The sequence below is a fragment of the Macrobrachium nipponense genome, chromosome 26, assembly GCF_015104395.2.
Source record: "Macrobrachium nipponense isolate FS-2020 chromosome 26, ASM1510439v2, whole genome shotgun sequence".
NCBI lineage: Eukaryota > Metazoa > Arthropoda > Malacostraca > Decapoda > Palaemonidae > Macrobrachium > Macrobrachium nipponense.
Genome location: NC_087215.1, coordinates 62,020,759 through 62,044,299, shown reverse-complemented (window position 1 = coordinate 62,044,299; position 23,541 = coordinate 62,020,759). Strand labels below are relative to the sequence as shown.

Below are 23,541 nucleotides of genomic sequence, written 5' to 3'. Positions count from 1 at the left end.
AATAACAAATAAAAGTTCCGTAAGAATTAAAGTGAAAAATAATTTAAGCTAAAGCTAGTGTAAACAGTAAAATGAAGCAGAAATGGACAAATACCTGCACGAAAGTCTTAGACCAAAAGCGCAATCAGCTCCGTTTATCTTCCGCTACTACTGACAAAATGTTTGAGTGCCACGGAGACTTGGCGCACTGACTACTAAAGCCTGGCGCCATGGACCATGGTATGTACAGTGGTTCGACTGGAGAGAATAGAATTTAACCATACTATCGTCACTTGTTCTTACGAGTTCACGAATAACACTATGGCGTTTTACTAACGACCTACTTGGATTTAATCGAACTGAGTATTCGCACACGCGACAAGATATTCGTTTATAAAAATGAGTGACGTTATTACTATGCAGCTCATGTCAAAAGAAATATTAAACGCTAAGCTTTTAGATGTTTTGACCATCTGTGATGATCAGTTAGAACAACTTAGCCAATCTTATATTCTCTCCTGGCAGGTGAACACTTACACAATGCGAAGCAAGCGATCTCTCAATAAACGAGACATTTGTCGTCATGTTTTTTATGAAATTTAGACAGCTAATCCAAGTACTGGGGCACTCTTGGGTCATTCAACCCTAAACACAGTTAATGAGGGAAGTTGGGATGGCTGCACAGCGAGATCCAAGGAAAAGAGACGGAGTCCAGGAATCTAAAGGTGGAACTGGGAGAAAACCCACCACAATTGAACTTAAGATGTTTTAGTCAGAGGTGTTGGACAGCAAGAGTGAAGAAAGGAAGCAGAGAGGTTCGCTGTTCAGCACTACGTCCTATAGAGAGTAACCAAGAGATAAAGGAATGATCGAGTTGCATATTTAAACGCACATTATATAAGTTTAAGTAAGGCAGTCCCCAGGTTACAACGGGTTCGGGTAATGACGTTCCAAGGTTAAGGCGCTTCTCAGTTATATTCATCAGACATTATTTCCAGGGTTACGGCGCCTACAATGCTCATCTGGCAGATGACATAAGACACCAAAAATGCAAAATAATCAATATTTGAAGTTTTTTTTCTATAAAAAATGCAATAACAATGCAGTTTACATAGTTTTCAATGCACCCAAAGCAATAAAAGTAGGTTTTCTTAGGATTTTTTACGACGATTTTCGGCTTATGACGCATCTCAAGAACGGAACCCTCATCGTAACCCGGGGACTGCCTATCTTAGTTTTACCAGACCACTGAGCTGATTAACAGCTCTCCTAGGGCTGGCCCAAAGGATTAGATATTTTTACGTGGCTAGGAACCAATTGGTCACCTAGCAATGGAACCTACAGCTTATTTTGGGATCTGAACCACCCTATATCAAGAAACGAATTTCTATCACCAGAAATAAATTCCTCTGATTCCGCATTGGTCGAGCCGGGATTCGAACTTCGGACACATTTTATATATAATAATATTATAATATATAATATATATATATATATATATAGATATAGATATTATATATATATAAAATATTATGTATATATTATCTATTATATCTATATATATATTATATATATATGTAAATATATAATTATATATATATATTTATATATGTGTGTGTGTGTGTGTGTGTGTGTAGTATATGTACTACACATATCCACAGGTGAAAAATAAGAGGCGGGGTATAGGTCCTGACCGGTTTTGACTTTATTTCCAAGCCATTGACGAAGGACTGATACATAGTATTAGAAGTCACAAATATACTACATACTACAGAGACAGTACTGACGAACATACACACAACCGTTTGAGACTACCACTACTGCCCTCTTACTGTGTTTACAATTATAATAATCCTATTTCCATACATCTCTACTGCCTACCTTAAAATTTAAACAGTTTACAAATTTCTTTTGATATTAAAGAATCAAGTTTATACATTCCTTGACTGCAAAAAAGAATAGACAACATAAAAATGTGTGAGATAAGCACAGCGAAATAGTGGCATTCTTGTACATGTTAGTGAGAACAATATGCTATTAACTGGGAAGGGGCAAAAAAGGTTGTGTGTTCTAATAATGCAATGGAAAGGAATATCATTGAATCTAGCTTTATAAAAGAAAATTACAACAATAATATGAACATCAGTCAAGGAATGTATAAACTTGATCCTTTAATATCAAAAGAAATAGGTAAACTGATTAAATTTTAAGGTAGGCAGTAGAGATGTATGGAGATAGGATTATTATATTTGTAAACACAGTAAGGGCAGTAGCGGTAATGAGATTTCCAACCCCGCCTCCTAGACACCTGTCAGGTGTGAACTTGTTGTTTCCTACGGTAGGTACGTTTATCGGTAGTGTCCCTTGAGAATTTATTATAAATCTTAGCCAAATGATTTTTGAAGGCCAGTCCTACCTTGACACTGCCTGTGGCTGGATCTGCAGTCCCAAACGGTTGTGTGTATGTTCGTCAGCACCGTCTCTGTAGTTTATATATTTGTGACTTCTATTACTATGTATCAGTTCTTCGTCAGTGGCTTGGAAATAAAGTCGAAACCGGTCAGGACCTACACCCTACCTCTTATTTTTCACCTGTGAATATGTGGGATAAATGAATCACGTGCTAAAGTAATTATAATCACACACACATACATACATACATACATACATACATACATACATACATACACATACATATAACATACATACATACATACATACATACATAATAATAATATATATATATATATATATATATTATATATCTATATATAGATATTATATATATATATATATATATATTTATATAAATGGATTTATGTGTATGTTCCAGCATAACTCTGAAATGCACTGAGTAATTTCAACCAAACTTGGTATGCATATGCCTTATCACCTGGAAAAGGATACTGAGGAGGTAAAACATCATTGGCACCAAAGGAGTAGGGGTGTGGGAAGGGGTGAAATGTAAAAATAACCGAAAACGACAGATATTAGTATCTAATCCATAGTTTTCGAGGTCGCTGAGATATATAGTGACACTTCCAATGCCCTTTAAGTCCAAATTCAATTGCAATAGTGTGAGTGGGAAGGGGTGACATGTAAAAGTAGCCAAAAACTTACAGATATTAGTGGAGTGAGGGAGAAATTGTGAGTCTATGAAATGACTCAGGGGATAATGTAAACAAGGATTTGGAAGATAAATTGACTGAATGATCACATAAAATGGTGTGGCAGCTGCTATGGTCATCGGCGTAAGATACAGATGATATGGACTACCTTCACACCGTACGCCTATAAAACTATATCAAAACCGATTAAATGTGGTCATACTGAAATTATAATTCTCCAGTGTTGAGTCACTCCGTGAGATGTAATTCCTAAAGAAAAAGAAGGGAACACACTTTTTTTATAAATAAATGTTGCAGGCACAGAGAAGCTGTCAAAATGCGGTTGCTGTCTCATATAAGTGGAAATGGTATGTCTACGAATTTTGGCGCGCGGATGACAGAAGAGAGGCAGAAATGAATTGTGCGTTGGTTGAAATGATTAGCATGAATGCTGAAAGTATCGTGAAAGCATAAAAGCGATAAGGAAGATCGTAGATGCTAAGGAATTATGCGTTCACAAGGGCTATTAAAAATTTACCGGCAGGAGAGCAATTCAGTTATTAATTGGGTTACGTAAGGCACTTCAGGGAAACTCCTGCAAGCACTGAAAGACGCGAATAATTGTTCCTTTGTGCAATGCTTAAGAAAGACAATGTCATAACTTTTTAATATTGCTTAGCATGTAATTTTTTTCACTGAGTGAGCGACACAAAGGCCCAATTAAAGTGTCGATTTAGTCAAGACCGAATGAATTTAGAGCGACATTTAACTTTTATATTTACGAGAAGATAAGATTTAAGACAAAATTCCAAACGATATTATGTTTAAGATACAAATGAAGAAAATTGGACCATAAAGTTTCGTGGTTATTTGATCCAATGAAGAAAATGAAAGAGATTGGGTAAGTGGAAAGGTCGTGTAGTACAGAAATGATGCCATGGATAGTGTTATAACCAATAAGACAAAAGGCCACGAATACAAGGCAACTTGGATATGCAAAAAATGAGAGGGTACAAGTGCTTGAGGAGTCTTTAAGATTGTATAAGTGAAATAGTGTGGGAACAACAAATATATCCAATGCTTCTCTGCAATCTCCGAAAGGAATGATTTACGAGTAAATTATATATATATAATATATATATATATATATCTATATATAGATATATATATAATATATATATATTATCTATTACTAAGTCGTATATGCCTCCTTGTTTTTCAAAATGTATTGTTTTCTGACTAAATCATCTGCTGATCACATGTGGGGGTTGGCTGCGGGCATTTTTTCGTTCCTGTAGAGTGAATTGGACCTTATGCTAATCCTGTAATGTCAGTTTGGATACTAAGCCTACTTGTGCTATGTTTTTGCTCTGCTATGATCATCAGTTGTGCCTCATGTAAAGGGTGTGTACACCGAAAGATCTTGTCAATTCTCGTCTTTTCATTTTCCTCCGTGGCATCACCTTTCTATATATATATATATATATATTATATATATATATATATATATATATATAGATATATATATATATATATACACACACACACACACACACACACACATATATATATATACATAGATATATAATATATTATATATATATATATATATATAGATATATAAATAGATATATATATATATATAATTACACAGCAACACATCATCCACCTTTGAAAGGTTCAATCAGCCAGAGTGGTACAGACAGAGCTCAGTCACATTTACTAGGTCTATAGAACACCCCGCGCATCAGATGATTTAAAAGAATGCTACTTTAATTTTTTAGAATTAATTTTTGGTTAGTGATAGTAGGTACTGTCTAGAATATGTATTTTCTCTGTCAATAGCAATTTTCGCAGATAATCTGTATCTTGAATTTAGACGTTTTTCTGTATGATCTTATCGTGAAGGCAACTGACTGAAGAGGAAATGAGAGGGATGTATATACTTTCCCTGTCAAAATTGTATCCCGGGATAGGTCGTACTCTAAATTCAACTTCCTTTCAGTACTTTTAACTGGATGGTAGAAAGACAAAAAGAAACCTCTATATGTTAATTCTCATTTATTTATTTCGACGGTAAATAAATGCTTCATAACGTTTCTCCGGGAATAATTTGTACCCCAAATACTGAACGCTTTGCGTGCAGGGAAATCTCTAGGGTGGGGGGGGGGGGCGATGTGGGATTTTTATGTTTGTAACGATGTACTGAGTTAAGATGTAATTGGTTATTGCATAAAAATTTCCCTTTGGTCATTTTCATCTTAAAATCAAATCGTTTTCGGAACACCATGCGCCTAGGATGTGCTTCACGGTAGGAGGTGCGGGGAAGGAAATAGGGGGAAATAGGGACGAGTTGCAGGGGAGAAAGTGCTGGTGTGTGCGAGTGTGTATGTGAGTGTGTGTGTGCGTGTGTGTGTAGCTGACGAGAACAAGAGTCGGGAAGAGCGAGCGAGAGTAAAGAGAGAGAGAGGCGCCAACAACACTTGTGGTGGAAATCGCCCCAACACCCACCCATGCCATTAACATGGAGAAGAGGATAGAACTCGAGAAACGGGGCAGGAACCCGGCCAAGGTATGTGCAGAACAAGCTCCTGTTATTGTATGTGTGTAAATATCCGTGTAGATATGTAGAAATATATATATATGGAGAAGGGGCGACGCTTACGTCGTAAGAGGAAGGGAAGGTAGAGGATCGGGACGGGATATGGATGGATATTTGGCAGTTTTGATACCGTTTGGCATGGGCTAAAAGACGTTGATGGGGCGTCTTCTTCTGGGCTTTGGTTCCTCATAAGCAAAGCAATCGTTGCTTGATGGGGAATGGCTACAGAAATTAGGCAGAAGTCTGTAAAGTGAGCGAGAAATTGGGATTTCGGTCGACGGAAAACTTCTTCAGGCTGGGTGAGAGGGGTGTAGGTCGCAAAGGTTACTCAGGTTATCATGTGGCCATGAGGAAATCCTGTCATTGAACGATATTGGTTTGTTCAGGGCAAAACGAACGTAACTGTAGCTCACTGTAGCTGAGAACTGTAATGGATGATCAAAGTCTAATAACGCCCTCGTTTTACTGGGTCGTTCTTTTGCTCCCCGTCGGACGGTCCACCACACTTCCAAGCTGTTTGTCAAAATTAGGTAAAACCTCGTCGAAGTCGTTTATAATTTTGACGTTTTATCACCCAGAATGTGTCCTTTAATCCTTAGGCTGTGAATCCTGCAGAAGGAAGGCATTTACCTGAAAATATTGGGGCAGAAGTGCTGGTGGTCGTGCCAGGGTGGCCATGTGAATGAACCATCCCTGTTGTAACCTGTACCCCTGACCTGGGATGCACCATATGCAGGCCCCCTAAATTGTTATTACAGATTCAAACCATGTGTTTCGTTAGCGCAGATATAACCAATAACACGTTTAGGATTATGAAATTGCTTTGGCAAAAATGAGGGTTACTCCTTGGCATGGTCTTTGTAGTTTTGCAGCTGGAGTTTACGTTTTCCTTGTAATATGGGGCCCATTGGCTAAACTATGTCGAATAGCATGTCTGTGGGGGTTAGACTTCATGTATAAATGGATGATTTCTTGTTTGTGTCCATAATATCACATTTTTTGTAAGGCATTGGGGTACTTGTGTTGAACATGTGGAGGGGTCCATTGTCCACTTCTCCGGAGCTAGCGTAGCCTATAGTTTTAAACAATGAATATGCATTGGATATCTTAATTGAAGTACTGTTTCTTTTTTGTCACTATGTTTTCCTATGCTTTACTTATATATTGGTTTACCTGGGGCTTTTGGTAGTAGTGAGACCCAATATAACCAGTTCCTTGCATACTTCATTGGACATTTTTCTTCTGTTCTCATTCTCTTGGAAGCGTACCTATGTTTTACCTGTTTATAAGAAAACCAAAATGGTTTGAAACTGACAAAAACATAAAATGAAACATTATTATAATTGAGGCTTATTAAATTTATCATGTAAGTTAAATAGAGGCTAAGTAGGTCTATAGTATATCACATTCTTAAAGGTAACTTTTCTGTCGCAAAACCAAAGAATTGAATATATTTCACTATTTAGGTCTAATGTTCCGTTCATCTGCCTCTTGATATGATCACATGTAATTCAGTGCAGTTTATTTGTAGTCTAAGTACTTAGGGTATCATATTTGAAATGGAAACTAATCAAGCATCATTAATCTTGCCTTTGAGCATTGGTAGTGAAGACATGAGAAGCATATGGGCTCAGGAACCAAAAATGTATGACTTAGATTTTTGTGTTTTTCATTACAATTCACTTCTCCAAAGGTTCGTATCGTAAATTACTGGATAACAGTTTTAGAGGATAACTTACGTGCAAGGCTTACAGTAAACTTCATTCAAAACAATTTAAGTTTGTTTTTGAGGCTGTATGGGTTTCCTGGATACCCACAGGCCACACTCCAAAAATTAATTTCAGCACATTCATTGTAGCCTAGTTTTCGGTACAGTACTGCTCATGTGAAATCGAAACCCTCATCTTGAACATTATACTATACAATTATGAGAATTAATCTTCCCATCATCACAGAGATCCATTGTTACTTAGACCATGTGACCTCTTTTGGCCATTCATAGAACAAGGTTGCACTTGCTTGCTCCACCAATTCAGTATGGTTGTTGTGAGATGGACTCGTTTGTTTTTATGTTTGTTCACACTAATGTAGTATGGTAGTTCTGAGTTTGAGTCCTGAGAGAGGAATACTAGAATATTTGCCCTTGCCAAAAGGACCACCCCTCTCTCTTGAGACAATAAAGAAGTGTATGATTTACAGTGCTCCTGGTCAGGTAAGGTTCTGTGTGGTCAGGAGCCAGTGTTAGGATACCCCTGCCTAAATATTGATTTTCTGGTGGATGATAGTTTTATTAAAGATATTTTGCTGGAAATACAGCAGTTCTAGAATTATAGAGTTGTCCCCCACTTCAAAAACTGGATTTACAAGAAATATTAGTATCAGAGTTGTTTGAAACAAAGAAATGCACTGGAAATCCCATATTTCAACCCAGTAATCATGTGTGATCACTTTGAAGTCTGCATTCATAATCCTGTTTTACCTAAGGAAAACCAGCAGCATGTTAAAGCTATAAGATTCAGGGTAGTGTTCCTTGTTTTGAGGAAAAATAAATTGAAAGGATTTGTCATGTAGTATACCTTGCCATTAGCATTTGTAGTATGGTTACACTAAGCTCAAGATTAGGATAGGTCATTTTAGGTTATCTGTCTTAACATTTTAATTAGTGTGTCTTAAACTGTTGAATGTGCTTTTGAAATGTTAGTGGTATTGGACTAGTCCACATACTAGTTTTACTGTCTTGCCTCCATGTTGTTACGCTGTGTCTGATGGCTTGCTCTTTGCTGATGTTAAGAAGTAGTGCTGTATAAGCCAGTATGTAGTGAACTAGCATTGGTATATTGAGCTGAAGCATGGCCAGTAATGATAGCACAAGAGAAGTTGGATGTGTTACAGATGAAAATGCATAGATGGATCTGCATAGTGATGAAAATGGGTAGGATCAAGAATTGGAGAACAGGTGAAACTACAAAAAATGTGGCAAAACTCTCAAAGAAGGTCCAGGAAGGAAGACTGCAATGGTATGGTCACGTGATGAGATGGGAAGAGAATGATGCCACTGGAGGTGCTGGATGGGAGAGTGAGAGGAAGACTTGAGTGAAGGTGGGTGGTGGTAGTTAAAGAGGATCTGAAGGACAAAGAGCTGTCAGAGGATGATGTGTATGATTGAACCATGTGGAGAAAACCAGTCAGAAAGAGCAAACCCTCATAGAAATGGGAGAAGGTGCAGAGAAAAAAGAAGATAGCTGTTAGCATATCCTGCAGGTACTACTACATGTTACAATTTCTTTTAAACATACATACATGAATTCTGAGGATTTTCAGTGCTTTGCTACATGGGAATAGCATATGTTAGTTAAATTACAAATCTTCCCCACAAACTGCATAAGTTTGTGGAGGTGTGAGGATTGTGTTTAACATAAAAATTGCTGCTGTAAACCAAACTGCACATTCTTTGAAATGTGAGTTAAGTCAAAGATCTGGGATTTAGCTAGTTTACTATGGGAAATGTGCATTTTAGGCTAAATGTTTGGTATCCTGTTTTCTTGTCATGGGTAGTTAAGCAGTTCTTGGTTTGGTTTTGAAGCAATTACCCATTGTTTATCACATCAAAAAACACGTCTCGCAAAAAAGCCAAAATGATATTAAATTTTCTAGTAGGTAAACAAGGTCAGTCCATTATTTTTAGAAACTAATTCAGGTATTCACCTTGGCTATCAAAATTTAGTACACTGTCTCTTGACCTACACCTGAAAGAATGCACAAAAAATTCTTATCTTGCCCTGCATCTAATACTGGATTGTCCTTCAAAAGGTAATGGAATGGTCTGTGGGTGGTTTCTTTGCCTTGGATATGTGACTGGAGAAATGAATAATATTTATTTTTGAACAGATCAGGTAATACGTCTTGCAAAATATGATGGTAACACCTAAAAAACTTGTTTTATAAATCAGTGTGTAAAAATCAATACTATGGGAAGGCTTCTACAGAACTATTCAATCAAATGATCAGGGTTTTGCAATTGCTGAATTGAAAGTAGTTTACCAAAATTCTTCTTGAGGAGGTTGCAAGTTTTTGTAATAGTAGGGCACCATTTAAAATGAATAACCCTTCATGGGGGCTCTGCTTATTCTAATTGAATTTCACCAGGCACCTAATACTGCAAGGGCCATGGGTGAATAGTATTGATGAATGTAGCCAAGATGCACAAGAGACATAGGAAGCACTGTCGATCACATGTTATCCATACTAGAATTCAAAAAGTTCCTCCAGGAATTAAAGAGGGAAAAACATGGATATTCAATAAGATTTTGAAGACTTACCTATTTGAAAACAGCTTTGACACTTGAGAAGGAAGTTCATGAGGGACATTGTGGTCTTAGTAAGTTACTTGAAGTACATAGCTTTCTTTTCTATTTACTTAAACCCTCAAAAAGCTCATTTTTTGAGTCGGCTGTAGTTGAAGTGTATTCCTTCTCACATACACAGCTTCCTGCCTTATCAGTCATTTTGCCTCTGATTTTAAGCAGACAAATGTCACCCAGTTGATGTATATACTATTCTGCAGGTACTTGATAATGTTTTGGACTGGAAAGTGGTGGTGTTTTTACTAGTGTTCAAAATCATGAATGTAGTATGAGGACTATCGTGAAGAATTTAGAGAGGAGACTCAGTAGTTTTCAGGTTTATGATACAGTCCTGTAGTAATAATCATCCACCTTCATATTTAATCCCTATGTTTAGGTCATGAATGTAGAAAGTGTTCTGGTAAAGTTTGAGTTGCTGATGACCTCCGTATAGCTTATGTAGGTTATATGAAAGGAAGTAGGAAGGGATTCAAGTAGTTGGAGGGTGAGGTATGGAGGAAGATTTAGGCAAAGGTTAGCCAGTGTTACTTTATTTAAGCAGTAACCAAAAATGTACAAGCTACATTATATATATTTTCTGGGAGATTGCTGTTTTGAGAAAAGTTATGGTTCATTTTTAACAGACTGGAGTTTAATATTACTAAAAGATATTGAAGGCATTACAATAGATTCTCTACACAGTTGATTGAAAATGTAAAAGTTGCTTCCAAGGAAAATTCACCCTTATCAATACATAAGATACTACAAAGAAACCAGTAGAATCATAAGTACTAATCCTCAGATAAGCCTATCCCTTGTTCTTCTAACTAGCGTACCCCTCAAATACAGAATTCCTGAGGGCTTTTGACAAAATCTCAGAACTGATAATGAAGCACCCGGTAGGAAAGCAACATTCAATAGAAGATAAAAGAACCTTCATAATGGACAACCCATGCAAAATTTAATAAAAAATATGGTCAATAATATCCTAGAAGTAGGAATAGCACTTGCATGGACTTACAGTACAGTCTGAAAAAATCAGAGGGGAGGATGCATATCTAGGTATTTAGGGTTTCTCCAGCAGTATTCTTCAGAAAATGTGCAAATATAATACCTGTAACAAGAATATATTAACATATTAGGGAGGTATTTTGAAACACTTTGATAGTACCAGCAGCCTAGATGAACATTTCCATAAAATATTCAAAATGATACCATAACTGTTTTAGATACAGTCTGAAACAGTTATGGAATATTGCAGTAAAGTTCACCAGAAGGGCAAGAGGTGTATAATCTCCACATAAAGTAACACTCCCATATGATAAAAGATTGAATCTACTTGGAAATTATAATGATTAGGACAACCCTTAGCAAAATCACATTACAGTCGCCTTTGGTAACGAGCTTCTTAACAGAAGGATGGTCAATGCCACAGTTATGCCTGTAGAGCGTCTGGGAAGAAGCTTGGGCAAGGCTAATAACTTCTCTAACCTTCTGCTAATGCAGATGTCTTTAAAAACATTCACTGTAATGTAATTGATAGATTAACATGGCATATTCAAAGGTCTTAAACTGTAATCTCAATATTGTACAGTTTGTGTCTCAAGTTGGATTCAGTGACCCATTTTGATAATCATATTAACAGAGGCTGTTGAATATTTCCAGATAATTACTATTTACTTTGATGTTCTAAAGGAATTTGACAAGATTACACAGGAAGATACTGTACTTGCACCCCACTGGCCCAAAAGGGGAAGATGTCATTCCTCTGTGTGTATTTCAGTTGGTTGTGCTGCCCATGGTCAGTGCATTTTTCATATTTAGATGAGCCATTCAGTATTTTTCATTCTTAAGAGCTTTGTAGTTCACTTTGATGTGCAATGATTAGCATTAAGTGCCTTTATTGCTAAATTAGTATCTTTCTGCCTTTATCCGTTGTATGCATGTCCTGTTGTGTCTGAGCATTAGCTTTTTAAATCCATATGATTTCTTGAAGTCTGTATATAAGTTTTGCTTGCTATGGGCATTTTGGGAGCTTTATAGTGACAGCTTGCCATTTTGTTACTCCTTATTAGGGGTTACAAAACTTTTGTGAGTCTGCTGTGTATCAGTACATATTATTTTTACTTGCCTGTTAATGAGAGGTTTTGGAATTTTTGTTGCGATTTCTATACTTATAAATTTTTAGTGTTTACAGATTTATTTTACATTAACCAGTATTTAAATGCAATGTATATGTGCTTGTCACTTGTGTCATCCTTAGACGTGGACTTGACTTTTGGTACCCCTCCTGTAGGGGTCAACTGCATTGAATCCCCTCAATATGCTTCCCTTTTAGGGGGTAGTGCCATCAGTGAACCTCACTCTGTGCACTTTAGGCATTACTTAACCCCTTCTTTACCGGGTGGGTGAGCAGAATGTAAACATTGTGTTCGCTGCCGAACTGAATCTCTCGGTAGTGACTCGAGTTTGGAGGGGTGCCCATCGTAAAAATATTTGCCAAAATACACTAATCAAGACAGGCTAATGAAATTATCAGGTATTATTAGCACTATAATAACGCATATTCTCTGTTAGTTTTATCATCCTACAGGGAAAATAAATGATTTTATGAAAAAAAATGTGAAACTCAGTGTCCCTTGTACAAGGGACACTGGTGGTCGATGAGAAAACTACGGTCTTGAAAAGAAATTCGGTCTTACAGAATGTTGGTATATTGCACCTGGAACATGCACATAAAGTATTATCAAAATAGAACAGTAAATAAGCACGTAATAACAAAAAAAAAAAAGAGCAAAAACTAAAGCGAAAGCCCCGCCAATAAATATGGAAATCGCAAATTTTATAGTATATCTTTCAAAAATTGGGCGATGTCATTTTCTACGTTTTCTAAGATTAGTTTCATCACAGAAAACAACTTTAGGGGCATTAGGGGTATCTAAACTAATTTTTCAAGTTTCTTGTCCTCAGAAAAAATCGCTTTTTTGCTTTTTCTCTGGTTTGGTTTTTTATATATAAAGTTACTATAAGGCTTTATTTCTACCTTCATTTATCTGGTGTTCATATCTTTATTTGTATGTAATAAGTGAATAAATAAATAAATACAGTAAATGATGATACAACTGGTTTTTTACTTGGGTAGAAGCTATTACATGTTTACGCTTGTCTGGTTTTGTGATTTTTTGTTGAGACGCAGTTCATCTGTCACCTACACACTACTATAAGCAGTAATAATACTATTTTTTGGGGTTCATCATACGTCTGGCATCGTGTCATACTGTTTATTTTGCTCCAAACTCTTCAAACCGAAATTACAGAATGATTGGAAGTCCCTATCTGAAAAGAGGAGTTTTGGTGGTACTATGCGTACCACCTTTATGCACCCGGTGCGGTATAGTAGACTTCAATGGTGGTACCCACCTACCTCCAAACAAACTTTCGGTAATGAAGAGGTTAAGGTTCTTTGCAGCATCCCTTCGGGCCCTAGTAGCAACCCTTTTCATTGCTACGTATTTGCTTTTACTCAGCATATCTTTTTTCGGTGTTTCTGTCTCTACCCCCTTCTAACAATTGTTTCATAGTGCAAGTGGGAGGAGGTACTCCTCCTGTTACACCTTAAAAACCTTCTTGCTCTCAATGTCCTTTTGAGTGCTGAATGACCTCATAAGTCCCAGTGCATTACTTATGGCCTAAATTTTATATTTTATTGTAGTGTCTTACCGAACAATTATTCAGCCGTGATTTCCACGAGCGGCAGGAGACTAAATTCAAATTTAGTGCGTAGGCGTCGCCAACACTGGTGGTGATGACGTCATCTCCCTCCACTCGCGGGAGAACCAGGTACAACTGCCCAGGTGAATCCAATTCTTTTCCTGCCGGCGTCCGGTGAACATCGGTGGTCGGTGCGGTTGGATGACTTTGCTTCGCTTTTTTCTAGTGGATTTGATCTTCGGAATTGGTGAAGTACTTTTTTTTGGCGTTGTTGTTTATTTGAATATTATTTAGGCGTTGCCATGTCGGATTCTAGTCCGTCGGGAGTTAGGTTTTGCATCTCAGGATGTAAAACTAGGCTATCCAAATTAGAGTATGATTCTCACACTAAATGTGTTAAGTGTAGGGGACAGGTTTGTTCAGCAGATCGAACATGTAATGAGTGTAGTGATTGGACTGATTCTCAATGGAAGTTTTTTAGTTCATACTGGGAGAAATTAGCGAAAGACAGAATTAGGAAAGCAGCGCATAGGGAAAGAAAGCTTAGCTCTGCTTCTTCTTGCGATGCATCTGTTCCTTCTGTTTCTCCTCAAATTGTTATGTCTCCTTTAACTACACCTCCTATTCCTCCTACTAATCCCACTTCTACGGCTTCCCGTGTAGTTTCTTCCGACACCATTGCCAGTCTTAAATCGAGGTTCGATCAGAAATTTTCGGTACTAACGGATACGGTTATGCAACTTGGTAATTCGGTTAAGCCTTTTTTGGAGAAAGCGGTTTCAGGTAAGAGTGTAGTTGAGGGTGCGTCTGTCTGTCCTGACACGTCTCCTAGACAAAGGTCATTGTCCAGCTCCCCCGCACCGGGGAGAAGACATACCGGAAGTCCAAGGGAGTCGATCGGGAGTTGCCCACAGACAGGCGCCTCTCTTGTTGAACCTGTTGCGCCTCAACAGGACTCAGTTAAGCGCTGGAAAGGTATTGCGGTTACGCCTTTCGACTGATTCAGGCGATTCGTCTCCGATCGCGCGGCGCTCTTGGCGAGATTCGCCCGTTTCGCGTCCCTTAAAGAGGCGTTCAGGCGCCGATTCTTCGCCTCCTCCAGTCAAGCGGTATAAGGAGCCTGAGAGTAGTGTTGCGCCGCGGCCGTTAGCGGCTCGTTTTTCGCCCCAATCTGTTACTTTTTCGGCTCCATCGACTAGTAGAGATTGTGGTAGAGCTGTAGCTAGCCGTTCTAAGGGTGTTTCATTAGGCGCTTTCTCGTCTGTTGCGCCTGTTTCGCCTTGAATTTCGGCGGCTCCGGGCGAGGCGCAAGTAGTTATTCTGCCTCCTGCTGAACATTTAGGCTCTTCCAAGCCTCAGTTAACTGTTTTTGATTCGTCTCTGGTGCCTTTGCGCAAGCAGTTAGAGATGTTAACCAACTGGATGAATGAGTCCAAGGGTGGTTCGAAGCCTTCAGATCCGGTTGTAGTCCCGTCTACTTCTTCGGCGGTATCGGAGAATGAGGAAGAGGTAGAGGAGGAGGATTCACATCACCTTTCGTGTTATTCATGTCTCCTTAGGTTTCTTCTGGTATCTTATCCAGATTATTTTGAGAAAGCGGCTCCGCGCTCCCCAACTTCGACTTTTTTTGATGAGGAGGAAAACTTCAGACCCTCTCCTCCCAAAACTTGTTCTATCTAAAGCGGTTAGACATTCGTTGAAAGAGACGGAGAAATGGATGTCTATGAAAAGAGACCTAGGGAAGGCGCTGTTTGCTTACCCTCCCTCTAAGTTGCTTCGTAAGAGGTATAGGTTTTATGTAACTGGGGAAGCTCCTTCTCTGGGAGTTTCTGCCTCCTCCTAGGGAGACTTCTCCAGTTTAATCGACTCCTCTAGAAGATCTGCTTTCGCCGCAGCGAAAGTTTTCTTTACAGCGCCTGAGTTGGACCACGTTGTAAAGAACTAATTTAAACTTTTGGAAGTAATTAGCTTCCTTGATTGGACTATTGGCGCTTTAGCGGCCAAGATCGAAGACTGTCCGTCTCTTTCACAGGATTTAGCGGAGGATTGGATTGGTGTTCTGTCCTGTGCGGACAAATCCATTAGGGATGGATGTGATGATGAGTTAGCTTCGCTCATCGCCTTTGGTACCCTTAAGAAAAGGCAACTTTGGTGCTCCTTTGCTTCTAAAGGGGTTACTTCCCAACAGAAGTCTGCTCTCTTGTTTGCTCCTTTTGTGAAAGATAACCTCTTTCCAGACGATGTAGTGCTGTCAATTTTGTCGGCACTAGATAAATCTACTTCGGATTTGCTGGCACAGTCTACTAAGAGACCTAAAGCTCCTTTGGAGACTGTTCCTTCTGTTTACCCTTTGGCCCAAGTGCCTTTTCGAGGGAGAAAACCCAAGCGCTTCTTTCGGCCGAAGTCAAATTTGCGACCTCAGTCAAAGACCTCGGCCAAGGTTAACAAACCTTCCAAATGAAAGCTCGGTTCTTCATGCACCAGTGGAAGGCAGGCTGGCTCTGTTTTGGGAGGAATGGGAAAACAGAGGAGCAGAAGCCTGGGTAGTGCAAGTACTCAAGTTTGGCTACCGTATTCCTCTCATTTCACCTCCCTCGCTCTCACCTGTGCCAATTCCATTCCAGGCATACTCTCCGGGCTCAGACAAATTTCTGGCTCTAGCCGCGGAAGTGGAAGCGCTCATTCTCAAAGAAGCTATAGAACAGATAGAAGGGGAATTTCCTCCAGGCTTTTACAATCGCCTTTTTGTAGTTCCCAAGTCATCAGGGGGCTGGAGGCCGGTTTTGGATGTGAGCGCCCTGAACTTGCATGTCCAGAAAACAAAATTTCATATGGAGACCACTCGGTCAGTTCTGGAGTCTATCAGACAGGGAGATTAGATGGTTTCTCTGGACATGCAAGACACTTATTTTCACATTCCGATTCATCGCGAATCTCGGAAGTACCTGAGGTTCATGTTCGAAGGCAAGGTGTTTCAGTTTCGGGTGCTTTGCTTTGGACTGGCGACCGCTCCTCAAGTTTTCACCAGGGTTCTATCCCCGACAGGAAGCTGGGTGCACATATTAGGAGTAAGAATCTCCCTCTATCTGGACGATTGGCTTCTCCGGTCGGAATCAGAGAGTCGGTGCATGAAGGACCTTGGAACAACTCTGGATCTTGCCAGAAAGTTAGGAATTCTGGTCAACAAACAGAAGTCCCAGTTGGTTCCATCTCAGAGCATCCTTTATTTGGGGATGACTGAATGCTCAAGTTTTTCGGGCTTTTCTGTCCCCGAAGAGGGTCCAAGGCTGTCTGGAGACAGTTCAGGAGTTCTTGGACAAAAAGGTAAGTTCTGCCAATCAGTGGATGAGGCTCCTGGGCAAATTGACGTCAGTGGAGAAATTTGTGACGTTGGGAAGACTGCACATGAGACCGCTGCAGTTTTTTCTGAGAGCCTCTTGGTGCAGGAAGACGCAACCAGACTCGATTACCTTTCCTGTCACAGACCAAGTAAAAGAGGACCTAAGGTGGTGGCTGTCTCGGGCAAGATTGGAAGAAGGGTTAGATTTACGACCCATCCTCCCGAACCTACAGTTCTTTTCCGACGCATCGGACACAGGTTGGGGAGCCCTGCTGGGAAATCAACGTGCTTCAGGAGCTTGGTCGGAGAAGGAGAAGAAGTTCCACATAAATGTAAAGGAACTTTTAGCAATTTTCCTGGGGCTCAGACAGTTTCGGAACTTAGTAGAAGGTCAGGTAGTGGCAGTACATTCCGACAACTCCACGGCTCTCTTACGTGCGGAAACAGGGGGGGACTCGGTCTTTCTCTCTGTACAAAGTGGCCAAGGATCTCCTCCTGTGGACAAACGAAGCGAATGTTCAGCTAGTCCCGAGATTTGTTCCGGGAAAGATGAACGTCCTGGCGGACGAGCTAAGCCGTCAACAGCAAGTGTTACCTCTGGAGTGGACTTTGGACGACAAAATTTGTCAGAAACTTTGGCGCCTTTGGGGACGACCGTTCATAGACCTGTTCGCGACTTCAAGGAACAACCGTCTTCCTCTCTTTTGTTCTCCAGTTCCAGATCCTCTAGCTTGGTCGGTGGATGCAATGCTGTTGGATTGGTCGGGGCTGGACGCTTATGCATTCCCGCCGTTCGTTCTAATAAGAGAGGTGCTGAACAAGTTCATGTCGCACAGCAATGTACCACTGACGTTAATCGCTCCATTTTATACATTCAACTTCCCTGCCAGATATATACTTAGCTATAGACTCCGTCGTCTCCGACAGAATTTCAAATTTCGCGGCACACGCTACAGGTAGGTCAGGTGATCTACCGCCCTGCCCTGGGTGGCAGGACTAGGAACCATCCCCGTTTTCTAATCAGAATTCTTCTGTCGCCCGGACCATCAACATTGTTGTTGGTTCCTCTCGATTGGTTTTTCTTTTTTCACCGGCAATTGATCTTCTTGACCGACTTTTGGTGACGTATCTGGATTGTTGGATTGGCATACGCTTTTGTCGACTGTTTTGTGGACTTGATTTTGGAATTTTCTTTAATAATGTCTGACTCTGGTATGGTTGTGAGACGTTGTGTGAATGTAGGCTGTAAGGTGAGGTTGCCGAAAGCTTCGGTAGACCCTCACACGGTATGCAAGAGGTGCAGGGAGTATGAATGTTCTTTTACTAATACTTGTAAGGAATGTGAGAACTTGAGTGAGAACGAATGGAAGAATCTAACTAATTATTTAAAAAAGTTAGAAAGAGAAAGAGTGAGGAAGGCTTCTCATAGAAGTTTAAGTAGTTCTAGATCTGAACTAATTCCAAGCTTGGGATCTTCCCCAAGGGTAAGTATTGCTACTTCTCCTTCCATTGCAGCCCCTTCTCCTATTGCAGAACCTGTAGATCCAGCAAAAGAACTTGCGGATCTAAAAGCAGCCTTCAAGTTGATGGAAAACAAAATGGCTGCCATACAAGGTAAGGCTAGTGATTTTTCAGTGGACAGTGATATGAGTGTCCCCAGTGTAGTGGAGGGGGCATCTGGTCGGCTCAGCAACGCTCCTAGGTCTAGACCTCTTCCAAGCTCACATGCCCAGAGGAGAAGGAATGTCGAAAGCCGAAAGGAGGTTGTGGAGAATCCCCACCGATCAGGTGTCCCTTCGGCGGTTTCTGTGACACCCCAGACTGCCAAGGACCGCTATTGTAAAAGCGTCCTACGTGAGTGTTTCTCGTCGTCGGGATCTTCATCACCGAGACGTGATTGGAGAGATTCAGATCGATCTCGGCCTCTCAAGAGGAGTTGGAAGGCTCCGAATATTGACTCGAGCCCTGAAAACTTCCCTGAGGAGTCTCCATCGGGAGTGAAGAAGGCAAGAAGAGCCATTCTTTCAACCAGAGTGAGAAGGAGGCAGGAGGTGGAGGCTATGGACTCCTCCCCTCCTCCTTCCCCTCCTCCCGAAGAGGATAAAGAAGAGGCTACGAAGAGATTCATGATGGCGATGCAGGAACAGATTTCGTCGTTTGTAGGAGTCCTGTCAAAGGAGCCTCCTAGAAGGAAAGACACTTCCCTTCCTATTAAAAGATCCTCCAGACGTATGGAGGTATCTGCCTCCATGGATCGATACTCCTACTCGAGGTGAGGTTCCGGTACGAACCTGGATGAAACAATCAGACGTCTGGCACCGGCCAGGAGTGAGGAGTCACCCGAGGAGGCAGGAGCCAAGAGCCAGGAGTGAGGAGTCAACCAGGAGGCAGGAGCCCAGAGCCAGGAGTGTAGAGGCATATCCAGGCAAGAGGCAAGAGCCAGGAGGCAAGAACCAGGAGCCAAGAGGCAAGAGCCAGGAGCCAAGAGGCAGGAGAGTCAGGAGGCAGAAGCCAGGAGTCCGGAGTCAGGAGTCCGGAGGCAGGAGTCCGGAGTCCAGAGCAGGACGTCCAGGAGTCAGGACGCAGGAGTCAGGAGTCCAGGAGGCAGGAGTCAGGAGTCAGGAGGCAGGAGTCAGGAGTCAGGATGGCAGGAGTCAGAGTCAGAGGGGGCAAGAGTGGGGACTCGTTCCTGGAGGTTATGACTCTTCTCCAAATAGGAGCTCCTCTCCTTCAGAACTAGGAGGTCTTGGAAGGACTCTCCCTCCAAACGTGAACTTTCTCCTTTGTCTGACTCGAGGGTTAGACGAGTTGTCTGACGACGAACCTCCTGCTAATGAGGGACTTTCTAGTTATAAAGTCTTGGCCTCATTACTACTTCAAGAGTTTGGAGATTCTCTTAGTCCGGCGGCTCCTCCTTCTCCTCGTTCGCTCTTTTCGAGCTCAGCTACGGCTAAATCGTCGGCCTTTTTAAAAAGGAAGCTGCGATATCAATGAAGAAGGCACTCCATTCTTTAGATTCTTGGATGGACAAGAAGAAGGAGTTAGGAAAGACGGTATTCTGCATGCCTCCTTCCAGATTGCACGGGAAGAGAGGTATTGGTATGGGACAGGAGAGACTATGGGTCTTTCTCTACCTGCCTCTGCAGATGCCGACTTTTCCAATTTAGTGGAGGCCTCTAGACGTCACTCCTTAGGATCGGTCAGAGCGACGTGGAGCACTTCAGAGTTGAACCACTTTCTAAAGGGACTTTTTGTCACTAGAGGTGTTCAATTTTCTGGATTGGTCACTCGGAGTTCTGGCCAACAAATCTAAGGATCCGGAGTTTCTGAAGAACCCAGAAATTCTCCATAGCGTCCTGTCCTGCATGGACAAGGCAGTACAGGACGGTTCGGGTGAAGTGGCTTCCCTTTTTGGTGCTGGTCTCCTGAAAAAGAGATCAGTGTATAGATCCCTATTATCGAAAGGGGTTTCTCCGAGCCAGAGGACTGCCTTACTGTTCGCCCCTCTATCAGATCATCTGTTTCCTTCTCAGTTAGTGAAGGATATATCTCGCTCGCTAACTGAGAAGGCGACACAAGACCTACTAACGCAAACGTCCAAGAAAGGACGCCCTGTAGTGTCGACGGTTAAGAAGGAATCTCGTCCAACTCAGCAGCCCTTTCGTGGAGGTGCAGCGGCTCGTCCCCCTGCCAGAAAGAAGAGCTCTGAAAAGAGAGGAAGGTCTTCATTTAGGCCCTTCAAGAAATCAAAGTGACTTGTTGCTCCTCCAAGCACCAGTGGGCGCCAGACTCCTGAACTTTGCAGGAGTATGGGCAAAAAGGGGAGCCGACCCTTGGTCAGTGTCGGTCCTGAAGAAGGGATATGTAATCCCCTTCGACGGACAGCCCGCCCCTAACATCTACGCCTCGGGAACTGTCAGCGAGGTACAGAGACCCGTTAATGAGAAAGACTCTCCTTCAAATGGTGGAGCAAATGTGGGAAAAAGAGGCCATCGAACTTGTGCAGGATCCACACTCCCCGGGATTTTACAATCGCCTTTTTCTAGTACCAAAGGCATCTGGGGGGGTGGAGGCCAGTTCTGGACGTAAGCGCTCTGAATCGCTTCGTACAGAAAAAAGAACGTTTCGCATGAAACGTCCGCCTCTGTAATGTCGGCTCTTCGTCCAGGAGATTGGATGGTCTCTCTGGACCTACAAGACGCATATTTCCACGTTCCCATTCACCATTTGTCAAAGAAATATCTTCGCTTTGTAATAGGAGACAAGATCTTTCAGTTCAGGGCTCTGTGCTTCGGTCTGTCTACAGCCCCACAAGTATTCACCAACCTGATGGCGAATGTAGCAAGATGGCTTCACCTGGAGGGTATACACATCCCTCTACCTGGACGACTGGCTGATCAGGGCCAAGTCGAAGATTCAGTGCTTGGAGGACTTAGAAGTAACAAGGAACATGATAGATTCGCTAGGGTTACTCGTCAACCTCGAGAAGTCACAACTGATCCCCAGCCAGAACTTGGTCTATCTGGGGATTCAGATGGATTCTCGGGGTTTTCGGGTATATCCTTCGCGAGAAAGAATCGCTCGAGGTTTGTCGAGAATCTCGAGCTTCTTAGAGAGAAAGAACAGCTCAGCGAGGGATTACCTGAGCCTTTTAGGGACCCTGTCCTCATTGGAAAAGTTCTTCTCGCTAGGGAGACTTCACCTTCGCCCTCTTCAGTTTTTCCTCAAAGAGTGTGGAGTTGGAAGACGGGTCAACTCTCGGACATCTTCCAACTTCCACAAGAAGTAAAAGATCATCTGAAGTGGTGGATCCCTCCGCTTCAAAAGAACGAAGGCGTATCGCTTGCTCTGCAGAACCCAGACCAAGTGTTATTTACCGACGCTTCGGAGTCGGATGGGGAGCGACGCTAGGGCAAGGGAGGTGTCAGGCACCTGGACAAAGGAACAGGTGTCCTGGCACATCAATTGCAAGGAACTTGTGGCCATACACCTAGCCTTAAAGTTCTTCGAAGAGATAGTCAGAGACGGGGTGATATAGATAAACTCGGACAACACCACGGCTCTGGCTTACATCGCAAGCAAGGAGGCACGCACTCTTTCTCCCTCTATCAGTTGACAAGACACCTGTTAACCTGGACGGAAGAAAGAGGCATAACTCTCCTCACAAGGTTTGTTCAAGGGATCAAGAATGTGAGAGCGGACAGACTGAGCAGGAGAAATCAGGTCCTTCCCACAGAATGGACTCTTCACGAAGAAGTGTGTCGAAGTCTTTGGTCCCTGTGGGGGAGACCTCACATAGACCTGTTTGCGACGTTCCTCTCCAAAAGAATAGAGATCTTTTGCTCTCTAGTGGAAGATCCGAGAGCCTTCGCAATAGACGCGTTTCTCATGGATTGGTCGGGTGTGGACGCATACGCCTTTTCCCCCGTTCAAAAATCCTGGGGGAAGTGCTCAGGAAGTTCGTAGCTTCGAAGAGCACGAAGTTGACACTCATAGCCCCATTTTGGCCAGCCCAGGAATGGTTCACGGAGGTACTGGAGTGGATAGTGGACTTCCCCAGATCGCTTCCAAACAGACACGATCTACTCAGACAACCCCACTTCGAGAGGTTTCATCACAACCTCCCAGGTCTCGCTCTGACTGCCTTTCGACTATCGAAAGACTTGTCAGAGCGAGAGGCTTTTCTCGCAAGGCTGCGGGCTCTATCGCTAGAGCCCGCAGAGCTTCGACGAGAAGAGTATACCAGTCGAAAGTGGGAAGTCTTTAGGAGGTGGTGTAAGGGTCAGAAGCTGTCCTCCTCCAGTACCTCTATAGTGAATATTGCCGATTTCCTCCTCTTTCTGAGAGAGGAATCACACCTATCTGTCTCGACAATAAAAGGATACCGAAGCATGCTGTCTTCAGTATTCAGGAATCGAGGCCTGGACATTGCTAACGACAAAGATCTACACGATCTAATTAGATCTTTGAGACTTCGAAAGCAGCTACTCCTAGAACACCTAGTTGGAATCTAGACGTGGTCCTGAAATTCCTTTCATCGGATAAATTCGAGCCTTTACATCTGGCGTCCTTCCGCGACGTCACTAGGAAATGCTTGTTCCTGGTGGCTCTCGCTACAGCCAGAGGACGAGCGAATTACACGCTCTGGATTCCACGGTGGGGTTCAAAGGAGATGCTGCCATCTGTTCTTTCCAGACAATGTTTTCTGGCAAAGAACGAAAACCCGTCAAAACCTTGGCCCAGAAGTTTGAGGTAAAAGGCCTATCTAACCTGGTAGGCAGAGAGATAGAGAGATCTCTCTGTCCAGTGAGAGCTCTTAAATACTATTTAGAGAGAAGAGACAGATGGGAGCTTGTCAACAAGGTCTTTGGTGTGCGGTGAAGAACCCCAAAGACTCATGTCCAAGAACGCCTTGGCTTTCTTTGTGAGAAGCGTTATTACGGACGCTCACAAGAACTG

General features: G+C 41.9%; 1 protein-coding gene across 2 annotated transcripts in view; it reads left to right on the top strand.

Annotated features, from left to right (window-relative positions):
• Nucleotides 1–5,494: 5,494 nt before the first annotated feature.
• Nucleotides 5,495–23,541, top strand: part of LOC135200332 (acidic leucine-rich nuclear phosphoprotein 32 family member B-like) — an 81,063-nt gene continuing 63,016 nt past the window's right edge. Inside the window, exon 1 of one of the 2 annotated variants that reach the window (XM_064228897.1) lies at nt 5,495–5,658. In XM_064228897.1, coding sequence (XP_064084967.1) covers nt 5,611–5,658 — 48 coding nt within the window. In that variant the 5' untranslated portion in view covers nt 5,495–5,610. The remainder of the gene's footprint in view (nt 5,659–23,541) is intronic. The other variant, XM_064228896.1, reaches the window with a different exon arrangement.